The 14,669-nt window shown below is 37.6% G+C and overlaps 1 protein-coding gene across 1 annotated transcript in view; it reads left to right on the top strand.

Moving 5' to 3' along the window:
- Positions 1–10,213, top strand: part of LOC128733562 (neuroglobin-like) — a 108,609-nt gene extending 98,396 nt beyond the window's left edge. The window contains exon 3 of the mRNA XM_053827220.1: positions 9,971–10,213. Coding sequence (XP_053683195.1) covers positions 9,971–10,213 — 243 coding nt within the window. The remainder of the gene's footprint in view (positions 1–9,970) is intronic.
- Positions 10,214–14,669: the final 4,456 nt, after the last annotated feature.

Below are 14,669 nucleotides of genomic sequence, written 5' to 3'. Positions count from 1 at the left end.
CGTCGATTGTAAAAACTACCATTAAAATTAAATAAATCCCTGACCTCATTAAAAAAACCCGATTAAATCCACCTATTGGTGAAAGGAACCTTTGTTATACCATAATATTTGTCATTTGAGTTAGAAATCGACAAGTCTTCGGAACATAATTCAACTCTTGCTAACGTTGTGTCATATATTATCAATGCGTATTTAATATACTATGCATATTCATTTAATATACTGAATAAAATGTGTCTTTCTAACGAAAGCAATAAAACATTGTATGCAAAGCTATTGATCAGTTATTGAGATTTGAGGAGGAACGCTACTCTGGAAAGTTGAAATTACGAAATTGCATTATTTGACGACTTTACAGAGTAGAGTCCTTAAGTGCTTTTTTAAACAAATAAATATATTTCGCAACTACTAAGAGATAGACAGTTACTTATTTTACTATGGGTCTACAACTTTTGTTAAGACACTTTAAGTTTTGGATGCACTAAAAAAACAAAAATTTGTGTCACCCTAATAGGTGGATTCTCGGTCACCCTAAGAATGTAAAAAGATGCACTTAATAAACTTCTTTAAAGACACACTCCTTGAAAAATCTTGATTTTTTACGCTCGTGTTTTTGAGGTTTGGTTCTCTTTGATTAATATCAGTAAAGTTTTCTTAAGCAATTTCATCCAATTTTTATCAAATAACCGGTAAGACCATTTCTCATCAAATTTGGCAGATATGTTCAGAGCGTTAAGACCTCTCGTTTGATACTAAAATAATAGAAATCTGATTCATCTGCTTAAAATCGTTATACATTATTGTAAATTTTATTGTGTTACATACGATTACTCATATTTTCCAAATTAAACGCCCAATATAAAAACAAATTAATAGTGACCTATGAGGCTATAATACCATTCAAACAAGACGAATAGTGCATAAATCGGTTCAGCCATCTCCGAGAAACGGTCGACTAAAGTTAGGCGTCACACACACACACACACATACACACACACACACACACACACACGCGCACACACACACACACACGCACACACACACACGCACACACACACACGCACACACACTCACACTTCGTGTTTTTCGACCAATTTCTAACCCTTTGTTATAGTATAACAAACGTAAAAAGTCAAGACAAAACACGAAGTTGGTCTATTTTCAGCTCAGTTTTGTCTCATTTTTACACGGTTTTTCTCATTTTTGCTATTTTTGTTACATTTTATTTCATTTTTGGTTTATTTCTGTGTCATTTTTCTATTTTCTATTTTAATTTCATTAAATTTCCGAATGATTTTTGCCTGTCTTTTGAGACAAAAACCTTTTATATTATTTTTATCCTATTTTTTCTCAGTTTGTTTTATTTTCATCTTATCTAATTTTCTCTAATTTTTGTTTCAGTTTAGCTATTTTTAACTTAGTTTTGTAATGTTTAACTCATTTTCTTTATTTCAATCTCATTCTTTTGTCTCATGTGTCTCTTTTTACAATTTTTGTTTTATTTTTGGCTCATTTTTTAATTTATTTTAGACTTACTTTGTCTCATTTTAATATCATATTTTTGATTCACGTTCGTCAGACTTCCATTTCCATTTATTCTATTTTTTGCTCCCGTTTTTGTCCTATTTTTATCTCATTTAGTCATGTTTTTCTCAATTCTATCCCATTTTTTATTCTTGTTTCTTTTATTCATTTTAATGTAATTTTCGTTTTTGTCATATAAAGCTCATTTTCACCTCCTTTTATCGCATATATTTATTTTATTTTTGGCATTTCGTCCAACTGTTGTCTCATTCTTGTCTTATTTTTAACTTAGGCCATTACAAATCATTTTCAAAGTTTTTGTCACCCCCCCCCCCCCCCTTGGAAATTGCCTTGAAAAATCGAGGGGCACACAATAATTTGAAGGATATGAGTTAAATTTTTTTTATAAAATAAATTGTCTGTAGGCTCTACAGCCTGATAAACTTGAAAAATGAGTATACGAGTTGAGTTAACGCTTCTAGCATGAAATAGAAATGGAAATTCAAACAGCGAAATTTCCGAAAATCGGCCAAAAAAATTATCTTTCGTTTTTGTCTTTTTTTCGTAGATTTTTGCATGGAAATTAGTAACGTTTATATTAAAAGTAAGAATAGATTTGGTTTTCACGTTTGAACTTAAAATAAAAATGCCCAAAATCCAAATTTTTTTTGCTCGATTAAAAAATTCTGTGTTTTTTTCGCCCCCCCCCCCTTCATTGGCCCAACGTCAGAGGGACAAAAACTTTTTTAAATATTTGTAACGGCCTAATTTTTGTTTTTGTCATATAAAGCTCATTTTCACCTCCTTTTATCATATTTTTGCCATGTCCAACTGTTGTCTCATTCTTGTCTTATTTTTAACTTATTTTTGTTCCAAATTTCATCTCAAATTTGTCTTATATTTGTATGTTTATCATTTTGCTTCTTATTTTAGTTCATTTTTGTCTCATATTTTCCTTATGTTCATCTCATTTTTATCTCATTTTTGTTTGTCAGTTTTTTGTCTCAAGTTCGTCTCATTTTTATTTCATTTTTGTCTCACTTTTTTGTTCCATTTTTGTCAGAATTTTTTCTCGTTTTGATTTTATTTTGGACTTATTTTTGTCAAATGTTTGTTTCATTCTAACTCTTTTCTATCACATTTCTGGATTTGTTTCTGGATCATTTTGTTCCCATGTTCAATGTATTTATCTCATTTGTAGGTATATCATTTTTGTTTTATTTTTTGTGGTTGTCTGATCTTTATCTTATTTTTGATTTTGTGTCATTTTCATACCATTTCTGTCGATTTTGTCTCATGACACATTTTGGCGCTACGGGACACTATCCCTACTATGCAGATCGGTTCCTGTTTCATCGAATCCCTGGTATTCTAGTGGAAGATAAAGTACTCTTTAAACAACTATATTACAAGGCATTTCCCAAAAAAATTGGTGAAACAGGAGGCGATTCGCACGGTAACAATGAGTGCTGATTGTGTCCCGTAACGCTGGAATGTGTCTCATTTTTGGTGTTCTCATTTTTGCGGCGCTTTGGCATTAATTTGTCCTATTTTAAACTCATTTTTGTTTTCAATTTGGTTCAATTTCATTTTTGAATCATTTTATAATTTTTGACCTATTTTTTAATTTTTATTGTATTTTTGTCTCATTTTTGGTAACTCGTCTTATATTTGGCTCATTAATCACTTTTTACAAGCGAAACCCTTGAATTAGGATTAGAGAAACCTGTTGCTGTTCTAGTTTTTAATTCTCCAAATGGTAACTCTTCTCGTTTTAATTCTTACTTTGTCTTACATTTGTAACATTTAACTCATTTTCTTTATTTCAATCGCCTTCATTTGTCTCATTTGTGGCATTTTACCATTTTGTTACATTTTTATCGACCTTTTTATATATTTTTACGTTTATTTTTGTTTCAATTTTATACCTATTTTCGTCCCACTTTCATCCTATTTTTATCATTAATCACTTATTTTTGTCATTTTATCGCATTCTTGTTTCATATTTAACTCATTTTTGTTTCACTTTTGTCCTATATTTATCTCATTTTACTCACATTTTCATTTCATATTTAAGTTTTTTATGATTTTTTACTTCACTTTGCTTATGTTCGTCATAGTTTATTCTCATTTTTATCTCATTTCTGTCTTCGTTTTGTCTCATGTATGTTTTATTTTTGTCACATATTACCCTGTAGTGTACGTTGCTCACGCTGCTCTGTATTGCTCTCAAAGTACTCTGTAAAAACGGTAAACCTCAATCGGATCCAGGTGAAAATTGACGCTACTCTCTGGCGGCAGCAAGCCGGATTCCGTGCTTGCCGATCATATGTACACCATATCACAACGATCCGCATTATATTAGAGCAGATCAACGAATTCCAGGACTCTCTTCTGCTGGTGTTCATTGACTTCGAAAAGTCGTTCGACCGTCTCAATCACGGAAACATCAGAGACACACTTAGGCCCATAGAAGTTCCAGATAAGCTAGTCCATCTCATCGAAGCTCAGAACGAGGCGCCTTGTCCAACCCTATAAGGGTCACTACTGGCGTGAGACAGGGCTGCATTTTATCACCGCTTCTGTTTTTCATCGTTATGGATGAGCTATTTGTTGGAGCAATTGACAGTAGACCAAATCGAGGATTGCCTTGGAATCCTCTAACGATGGAGCAGCTAAATGAGCTCGACCTAGCCGACGACATTGTCTTGCTCGCACAACGCCGAAACGATATGCAGAGCAAGTTAGATGACCTCTCCGAGAGCTCCCAGGCAGCAGGTCTCACAGTCAATATAGCGAAAACTAAGTCTATGGTAGTGAACACTGACAATTCCACCAACTTCGCAGTAGCGGGACAACAAGTTGAGCAGGTAGACGCCTTTCAATATCTTGGTAGCCAGACAACGCCCGATGGTGATACCAAGACTGATATAGCGACACGGATTTGGAAGGCCAGGGGTGCCTTTAAAGGTCTACGAAACATTTGGCGCTCAAACCAGATCACTACGACTACGACTATCCGCCAGGTCTCTGTCGTTTTCTATACGATGGAATCCCAAATTCTGTGTTAAAAACTTGTATGGATAGCTTCTTAGTTCCATTACATAGTTTATTCAGTGTGTCTTTAGCAACAGGTTCATTTCCAAAAGTATGGAAGATATCGCACACCATACCAATTCATAAAAAAGGTTCTAAGTTACTGGTTGAAAACTATAGAGGAATTGCCATTCTCTCGGCAATACCGAAAATGTTCGAATCCATGGTTTATAAGCGTTTGTATCGCGAGATTGAACCAAAAATTTCAATTTCCCCACACGGATTCCTTAAAGCACACTCAACGGAAACTAATTTGGCGGAATTTGTTTCGAGAACTGTGCAATGGATGGTGGATTGGTGGCAAATAGATTCAATATACACAGATATGTCTAAGGTTTTTGACGTAATAAATATTGATGCGATCGTATCATTGTTGCCAAAGTATGGAATAGGCGGTAAAAATCTGAGGTGGATAAGCGATTATCTAAAGAATCGATCGCAATATGTTAAGATTGACAAGAGCAAGTCAGCTTCATTCCCGGTCTACTCTGGTGTGCCTCAGGGGAGTCATCTAGGACCATTGATTTTCGTCACAGTCATGAACGAGCTCCCGGAACTTCCTGGAACCTGGAGTTTACATCTTAATTTACGCTGACGATGTGAAGGTTTTTCTCCCAGTGAAATCTGTTAAGGACTGTCGAATTCTTCGGGATAGTGTACAACATTTCATCGGTTTTTGTAAAGCGTTCGGCCTAAAAGTTAATACGTTGAAGTGTAATCTGGTTTCATACACCAGAAAAACAAATAAATTGGTATTTGATTATTTCATGGAAGGGGAAATAATACCAAGAAGAGACCATGTATGCGATCTTGGGGTAGAAATGGACAGCGAGCTTAACTTCATCCGGCATACTGAAAAGGTTGTCGCAAAAGCAAATTCCTTATTTGGCAGGATCAAACGTACAGACAGAAATCCATTTTTATAGGTATAGATTTATGACTCACTTTTGTCTTACTTCCATTTCCGTTTCTTTCTTTTTTGTCTCATTTCATCTCTCATATTTTTCTCATTTCTATCCCATTTTCGTTTCATTCTTTTTTCAGGCCTTCATTTTTATATCATTTTAGTGTCATATGTACCTTATTTTTGCTGCGTGTACTGCATTTTTATTCCCTTTTATCAAATTTTTAACTCATTTTTGTCCTATTTTTGCCATTTCGTCCAACTTTTGTCTCATTCTCAACATATTTTTATTCCAGTTTAGTCTCAGTTTTGTCTTATGTTTATTTATCGCATTTTTTTGCATCAGTATCCCTTTTTTAGTTCATTTTAATCCCATTTTTGTCATGTCCATCTCATTTTTGTTTGTCACTTTGCTTTGTTTCAATGTCGTCTCATTTTTATCTTATTTCGGTTTCGAATTTATTCTATTTTTGATGTTAGTATCATTTTTATCATATTTTTGTTTCACTTTTGTCGCGTTTTAAATCACTTTTGGAATTTATGTTTCATTTTATCTCACTGTTAGCCGCCCAGTTAGCTTCGAAGTACGATATTGGTCTAACAATCTCGGCTAGTCACAACACAACACAATAGTCACAACAGTCGGCTAGATAGAGTCAATAGGATCATTGCACTGGCCACGTAATTTTCCTGTACTCTAACAGCCGGCTGCGAAGTCTGTCGATAAATAAGGGTAATGTCTAATGACGGTTTAGGCCCAAGGCTTTGCTTTTTATCTCATTGTTCTCATTTCTATCCCGGTTTTGTTACAAGTTTTTCTCATTCTGGTTTTTTTTTTTTCATTTTTATCTCCTTTTAGTCACATTTCTGAATTTGATTTTTAAATAGTCGCATAAGCCATGCAAAAGGATTGATTAGGCTATTGATTATGCGACTAAATCTAGATCCGTCCAACCATTATCTGATTTTTAACCAACTTTTCTCCATTTTATCTCATTTTTGTCTCATGTCGATTTCTTTTCCTAATTTTGTTCCCATTTTATATAATTTTTCCCATGTTCATATAATTTTTCTCACCTTTGTCTCATTTTTATCTAATTTATAGTGTTATCATTTTTGCCGCACTTTTGTGTTATTTTGTCTCATTTTCGACTCATTTTTGTTCCAATTTGGGTTTAAGTTTACCTCATATTAATTTCATTTTTAATTTTTCTCATTTTTATTATATTCTTTCATTCTTTTTTCTCATTTTCGGTTTACTTTTGTCTTATTTTTACATCACTAGTCGCATTTCATAACTGAAGCCCTTGATTTGGAACTAGAAAGATGTTGCCGTTCTGGTTTTCAATACTCCAAATGGTGACCCTTTTCTTTTCAACTCATTTGTGTCATTTTACCATTTTGTTACATTTTTATCTCATTTTTGTCTTATTCTCGTCTCAATTTTATCTCTTTTTATCTCACTTTTATCTCACTTTTTTATCTCACATTTCATTTTCATCAATTTCTTCTCTTTTTCGTCTTTTTTTGTCATTTATTACTTATTTTAGTAATTTTATCCTACTTTTGCATCATTATTGTAGACTATTCAATTCATTTTTGTTCTGGTTTGGTCTCACTTTATTTATTTGTTTAATTTTATTTGATATTTTTATTTCATTTTGCTCATGTTCGTATTATTGTAGTCTCATTTTTATCTCATTTCTGTCTCATGTTTGTTTTATTTTGATCACATTTCATGTTTTTTTTACTTTTTGTCTTATTTTTATTTCACTCTTACCATTTTTGTTTCATTTTATTCCATTTTTGTCATTTTTGACTCGTTTTGGTCTCATGCTTACTTCATTTTTGTATAAGTTTTATGTTATTTCCATTTTATTCTGGTCTTATTTGTACCATTTTGTATCATTTTTCATATCAAAATGGCAGTTTTTGCCGTAGCTTTATCTCTTTCATATTTTATTAATTTCTAGTGAAACAACAGGTAGTTTTGATGTTCATTTAGGTTATTACAAATATTTTAGAAAGTTTTTGTACCTCCGGTGTTGGACCACGGAGGGGGGGGGGACGAAAAAAAACAAAAAGAATTTTTTAATCAAGCAAAAAAAAATGGATTTTAGGCATCCAACCAAATCTATTCTTGCTTTTAATATATACGTTGTTAATTTCCATGCAAAAATCTACGAAAAAATGACAAAAACGGAAGAAAAATTCTTTGGCCGATTTTCGGAAATTCCGCTGTTAGAATTTCCTTTTCTATTTCATGCGAGAAGCGTTAACTCAACTCATACACTCATTTTTCAAGTTTTTTAGGCTGTAGAGCCCACAGACAATTGATTTTATAAAAAAAAAATAACTCATATCCTACAAATTATTTTTTTGCCCCCGATTTTTCAAGGCAATTTCCAAGGGGGGGGGGGGGGGAGGGGGGTGACAAAAACTTTTAAAATGATTTGCAATGGCCTTAATATAAAACAACGAATTAACTAAATTCTTGAGAAAACAGTTAAAACATATTAAAGTTATAAGCCAATCTTAGCTAATAAGATAGAGTGATCGACACGATCGAACGCAGCTTTCAAATCAGTTTAAATAGTGTCCACTACTTGCACGCCATTTTCCATGCAATGCGATGTGAACAAACTGCAGACAATTTGTCGTCGTTGATCTGCCAGGGTAAGGGGGTAGAAGCCATGCTGATCCATGGAGATATATGACTTGAACTCACGTATGCTGGTTTTTGCAACGAGCGAGCCGCAAAAGCTAACGACGCTGAACTGCCATTCAAGCAACCGGTTATCAAAAACTATTCAAATTGTTAGACAATTTCTTAATGAAAGCAGTAATGTTCATTTTTCATACATTCAATAGAGTGGTACCATCAGTAGCAGAAAATATCGCTGTTCCGCTGCTGTGAGATGTACTTAAACTTCACCATTGTTCAACAGCAATAACTTGAACGACAACAGCTTAACAGCAAATAATAAATTAGTCTTTAGGATAGTAGTTTAAAGGGAAGGGATAACGTTTCTCGGTGAGCTAAACTTTCAGTCCGACAATCCTGCCTGCTCTCTCTAGGAAGCAAAATAGTTGGTTCCCACCCAGAGCAGCTGGGAACTGGGCTGGAAAAACAACATCAAAGATTAACGTTTGGCACCAACGAAGGCGGCAAAACTGGGATGAAAATGACACATAAAAAATCGGCGTTATGCCTGCGATGCATTAAGCCATAAATTTGCACTCATAAAAATGTTGATAGATAATAAACCCCGAAGGAAAGTTTGCTAGTCAATAAACTTTCGTTCCATAAAGTGCGAAGTGTGAAAATATTCCAAATAATAATAGTGTTAGTTTTGAAGTACAGTATAAAGTTTACGCCTAAACTAAACTTTTAACAATGAATAATATAATAGTAACCAACTAATTGTGCTGATATGCAGCGTGACATAAATATGCGGTTATAAAAAAAATACTCGTATAAAACAACACGTTAAGAGGTTATTGTCACAATCAAGGAAAGATTATGTCGCAGCAGATGTTTTCAAAATCAAACAGCCTCACAGAAGAGGTCACAGAAATAAACAGAATAATAGAATAACTTTCCGCTGCAAAAAGACTGACATTGCGAGTTTTCTTCTCCTGACTGACGCGCGAAAGTCATCAAAAACTTTCAACGTTCTCATCAGTTCAGTTCAGATTGAATGTCGGGTACTAAAAAGTTTCGATGTAAAACACCAAACTTTGCGGGGCCTACGGACGGAAACACAGTTTATGTGCTCTCATTCTTTGTCACCATGGTGAACCATGCGCCTCCTTTGAAGGAGACACATCAAAAACAACTGTCAGTGCTTCATTCTACCTACCGCAGTGATAATTTGTCGTTATTGGCAGCTCTGCGGTTTACATTGTCTCATTGTATGTCATGCTAAACAAGCAATTCTTCCCCATCATCGACCGGGAAAAGTTCGAACCAAAGTGTTCAGTGGTTTTCTCTACATCTATCATCATACCACTCAGCATCAGCAGCAACCAGTCAGTCGGTTACGTATCGATCCTTCCGCCAGGGAACAAAGATGCCTTAAAGAAAGTGTGAACGGAGAAAAAAACGAACACAGCTGCTGTTTCTATTTTTATTTTCTGCAGCATCACATCCGTGGTCTTACCGACGGTGAAAACAATAGCTTTCCGGTTGCGATGCCCTCGCTTCGCTTGGCAACTGGACATATTTTGACAGGCGAACACAAAGCTGAAGCTGCACAGCAGCAGCAGGCGGTGCATAATTAGAAACCCTCAGCTGTTGCAAACAACCGACCAACCAACCGCACAGCAACCGTCAGTTCCGGTGTTTTTTTTCGTCTTCTTGTAGAAATAGTAGAATTTCCCATCAGCATGGTAATAAATTTCTTTTTTTTCTCTCTCTTTGGTTTCATTTCGAATCTCTTGCAGAGAATAGAGGAACCGTTCCTGTCGGCGGTCGAGACCACGCTGGGCGACCGGTACACGCAGAATGTCGAAGGAATTTACAAACTAACCATCAAGTTCATAATCGAAACGCTGATCGCCGGCTATGAAACTACAAGTGCCAACAACAATGAGAACGTCAACAATGCGAACCTTTCCACGTCGTCGGGATCGCGGGCGGCGGGCCCAACGACAAACAGCAGCGACAGCAGCAAAAAGACCTCCTGAACATCGTAATAAACATCAAAAATGCAGTCGGGATGCAGGCAGGACGCGTCCGTGTAAAGCACGCCGTTTCTGCAGTGCATCATGATGCAGACGCAAGGTAGACTATAAAACAAATCAGACGTTAGCGAAAGAGAGAGAGAGCGAGAGTGAGTTTGAACCGTGCGCGGGTGTTTTTTGTGTGTGAATCGTATGTAACAATACCTGGTGCTATTGGGGGAAAACTAAGGCGAACACAAGTTGTCAAACCGTGCACAAATCCGACGAAAACGACGGGAGGAAAATCTTTCAACAGCAACAGAGAAAAAAAAAACATCAACAACAGCCCCACCTCCGAACTCTCTTGAACATGTTGCCACAATAGCACTCACTTTTTTTAGTATACTACTATTCTCAAAATAAGCAGAAATGTGCAGGGCACTCGAAACAAACTTTTTGTATGCATTTAAAACATTTATAGTCGGGAAAACACAAAAAAAAGCGGAAACCAGCAACTCAGTAATACAGTGCACAAATAATAAATAACAAAAAAAAACAGTACGACTACATTTTCTCGCCTGGTCGGCTAACTGGAGCGAGTGAGTGGGCGAGCAGGCGAGCAGACAGGCAGGCAAAACTAACCAACCAACAAAGCAACCATAGCATAGGAGTCATCTATATCTCTAGGATGTACCGTAAAACTACTGACAGCAAGCTAGCTAGCCTACTGCGCCCGAGGAGTAGCTAGTAGATAAGCAACGGTGACTGATGCAGGGAACGATAGTGTGAGTAGGAAGGCGAGGAAGGCACTATGTATGTAGTACACCTTCCTATCGACGGAACGGTCATTTGATATCGCCCGGGTCAGCCCCGGGATTACTGGGAGTGCTTTTCGAAGTGGGCGAAGACGAACGGACGGATAAGGGCTAAATGGAGTGGCGCTGGTAGGTGTACCACACACGGATGCATCACGGTCGGTGAAGAGCATAAAAAGCGTTTTTATTGAACAAACAGCCTGCCCTCTGAACCAGCGGGTGGGTGTTGGGAAGGAGAGTGCCTGGGGGAAGACGGAACGATATGACATGCTTGTTTCCACATCTAGTTCGGGAGGGTCGAGGGTAGTGAAAAAGTGAAACAGGTCAGCTATGTCCAAGTGAGTCCTGCCCAAACGGAAACCCCTTCAAGTGGAAGCAAGCAAGTGGCGGACGGCTAGTGGCTAGATAGCGAGGTATATTTGACGACCGGCTCTCAGTCAGCGAGCGGTAAGTAAAGCTACACACTCTGTACGTACGGTGTTCGGTGCTGGCCACGATCAAGCACGGATGACAGGACAGCAACGGCGGCAAACGAGGGTTATAACGAGCGGGATTATCCTGCGGGTAATTCAAACCATTTCTATCGCAGCGCTTGGCACGAGCATAATTTAGCACGAAGCTTAGTGGCATGCTGTCAAAATTCGCATTAAACGCCGCACGGTTGCGGGCGGTGCTTTGGCGTTATCAGGTGTGTGTATGGTTTTGATTTCACTTGCCAAAAGCATGGTATTGTATGTGTGATTTGCGATATTAAGTTGCACACACAAGCTACGAGGTAAATAAGCCTCTTTGATAAAGACAATGATTCGCACCATTAGGGGGAAATCCGCCCGACCTCGCACCCCGCCAAAGTCAATATATCACAAACCGAGACAATGCGAAACAATAACTCTCGTGAAATGAAACTTCCATCCCATCCATTAGTTTTGGCAAAACTCTAATTGGCACATAATTTGCGATATAATCGTGCGTATAATTCAAGTTAAGAGCCTCCCTTATTGATCGACCGAAGCCCGCCCGCCCGGACCCTGGACGAGCAAACACGATTCGAAGGAAGAACCGCACCTCGTCGTCGTCGTCGTCGACGAACAGCGTGAAAGCGTGACCATTTTCTTAATTACAGTAATGTTAATATTTTTCCGTTTTTTTTTCGCAATCCAAATAGAACCAAACCAAATATAGCAGTATGCAACTTGCTTACTTGCCGGCCGATGATCAATGTTGTGTCGAATCGAGGCGCCGCGCCGCCCGTTCCATTCGGCCGGGCGTCCAAGCGAGCAGTGCCGGTGTTTATGGGTTTGTTTAGTAGTTGTCGTCCCACCCAAGGTCTGCGTCGACTATTATTCGCTACCTCCAACCTACTCGTTTAGGCAGTTCCGTTTGTTTGGTGCCCAGTAAACTGCGGCTGTTTATTCTACGAGACGGCCATAAAAAAGGGCCGTATATGGGTTTTTACTGATTGTAATACACATTCTGCCTGAATTTTAGGGTTACTTTATGTGCGTGGTTTTACTGCAATAATAGTTGCTATAAAATGGGCAATTTTTGATAGTGGTTGTCAAACATCAACAACTGCGTCTGGAAACAGTAAATTTCCTGAGAATTCTAAATCGATATCTGTCACAGAAGTTAAAATCGGGTGGATGTTTTAGCGATATTACCTATAATGATATAATCAATACAAGAACTATGGGATTATTTGTTTTAAACCCATTCAAGAAATAATGAAAATTGAAGTGACTTTCCTTACTACGACAGGAATTAGCACTAAACCCTAATAAAAACTTTGGAGAAGACAGTTTGAGCAATGATTATCTGCTTCGGAGCAATACTGGTTGGCAGTCCCTCCTACAAATTCTGAATCTGAAGCTGCTACAGATAAGTTGCACGTCCAAATTCGAGGATTAATTCAAAATGAACTTATCTTACGTGATTATAAATTGCTCATCCCCTCCGCCTGTTTGTCAATTTTTCCCGAAAAATTTTCGAACTGTCTTGAATTCGATAGAAATGTGATGAACGTAGCCCCGTAATTATCTCGTACTCTAATAGATCCTGATCCTGATCCACACACCTCGAGGTTAATGATTATAGACAGCGGAATAAGATTTGTTTCGTAGGCAGCGTTGTCTATGGCAATTCCAGCATTTCAGTGTTAACTTTTGTAAAAAGAATAGTAGTAGTTCTCTCGTCTCAGATCGTAGAAAAAAAACCCTATACACCCTCACTCTTCTACTTACTTACTGTTGTGGCGACGGACCGTTATTGATCCTGCACCGAACGAATTATGGTCCTCCAACACTGTCAGTCCTAGGCTGCGGTTCTCCAATCCCCTTGAACCCCAACTGAACGTGCATCATCATTGACTGCGCACATCCAAGTCTACGACCTCTTTCAGCAGGGAACCAGCTGAAAATAATTTTGAAAACTCTCGTCGGACATTCTGGTCACGTGTCCAGCCCAACGCAGCCTACCACATTGGATTACCTTCACTATATTAACATACTTGTATACTCTATACAGCTCGTGGTTCATGCGTCTACGTCACATTTCATGTTTAATTTTACCACCAACTATTGATCGCTTAATTTTACACTCAAAACCCCCAAGCACTCGTCGATCAACTTCCTTTAGCGTCTATGATTCATGTACGTTAAGAGCCACCAGGACGATTAGTGCGCTGTAGAACGCCAGTTTTGTACGCATTTGCAAACTATGGGACGTCAGCTAGCTACATAATTCGTAAAAAGCCCAAATTGCAGCTGCAATTCGTTGTTTTAATTCACGGCTTACATCGTTGTCACATGTCACGAACGTACCACGGTATATGAATTCCTCCACTAGTTCGCATCGTTCCCCATTCAGCTCCACCGCGGCACCAACACTGTTTGGACTTTCACGAACTTCCCACGTTCCCTGTCAGCAACCATGTACTTCGTTTTGGTGGTGTTAATAATAAATCCAAATCTGGCTGCTTCCCATTTAAAATACATAAAGGCCTCTTCCACTGCTCTACGAAAATATTCCGATTATATCAACGCCATCGGCAAAACCAAGAATCATGTAAGATTTCGTGATTGTAGTTCCGTTTCCACTTTCCAAGGAAATGTTGAATAGCAGGTTAGGCGGTAAATCCCTTTGTTCCAGTCTATCCAACGTCACTAAAGTGGCTGAGGTCTCACCCGCTATACTGTCGCATGATTTTGACGCATCCAGCATTGCACGAATCAGTTTAACTAGTATCTTAGGAAAACCATGCTCTAGTATTATCTGCCACAGCTCGTTTCGTTTGACTGAATCGTACGCCGCCTTATAGTTCACAAACAGATGATGAGCCGGCAAGTTGCACTTCCAGAACTTGTCTAGTAACTGACGTAGGGCAGGGGCGTAGCCAGAAAATTTTCTTAGGGGGGATTTAACAAAAAAAAATTCTACCATAGCCTAACCTTAAGGAGTTTATTCAGGAAATGGAGAATTATTTTCACGTTTAAGATTAGCTCTAACAAACACCAGGATCAAGCTGGCTGGATATACATTAGATTGATTGATTGATTGAAATGGAGAATTATTTTCAATTAAAAGCTATTTTGGGTTAATACTCAGGGTTTTTCGTTTGACAAAAAAAGTCGAATTGAAATAATAGAAGATAAATGTTGAAATTGCGC

Source organism: Sabethes cyaneus, chromosome 2, assembly GCF_943734655.1.
Source record: "Sabethes cyaneus chromosome 2, idSabCyanKW18_F2, whole genome shotgun sequence".
In the NCBI taxonomy this organism is placed as follows: Eukaryota; Metazoa; Arthropoda; class Insecta; order Diptera; family Culicidae; genus Sabethes; species Sabethes cyaneus.
Note: the sequence above shows the minus strand (reverse complement) of the source record. Positions and strands in the feature narration are given on the sequence as shown.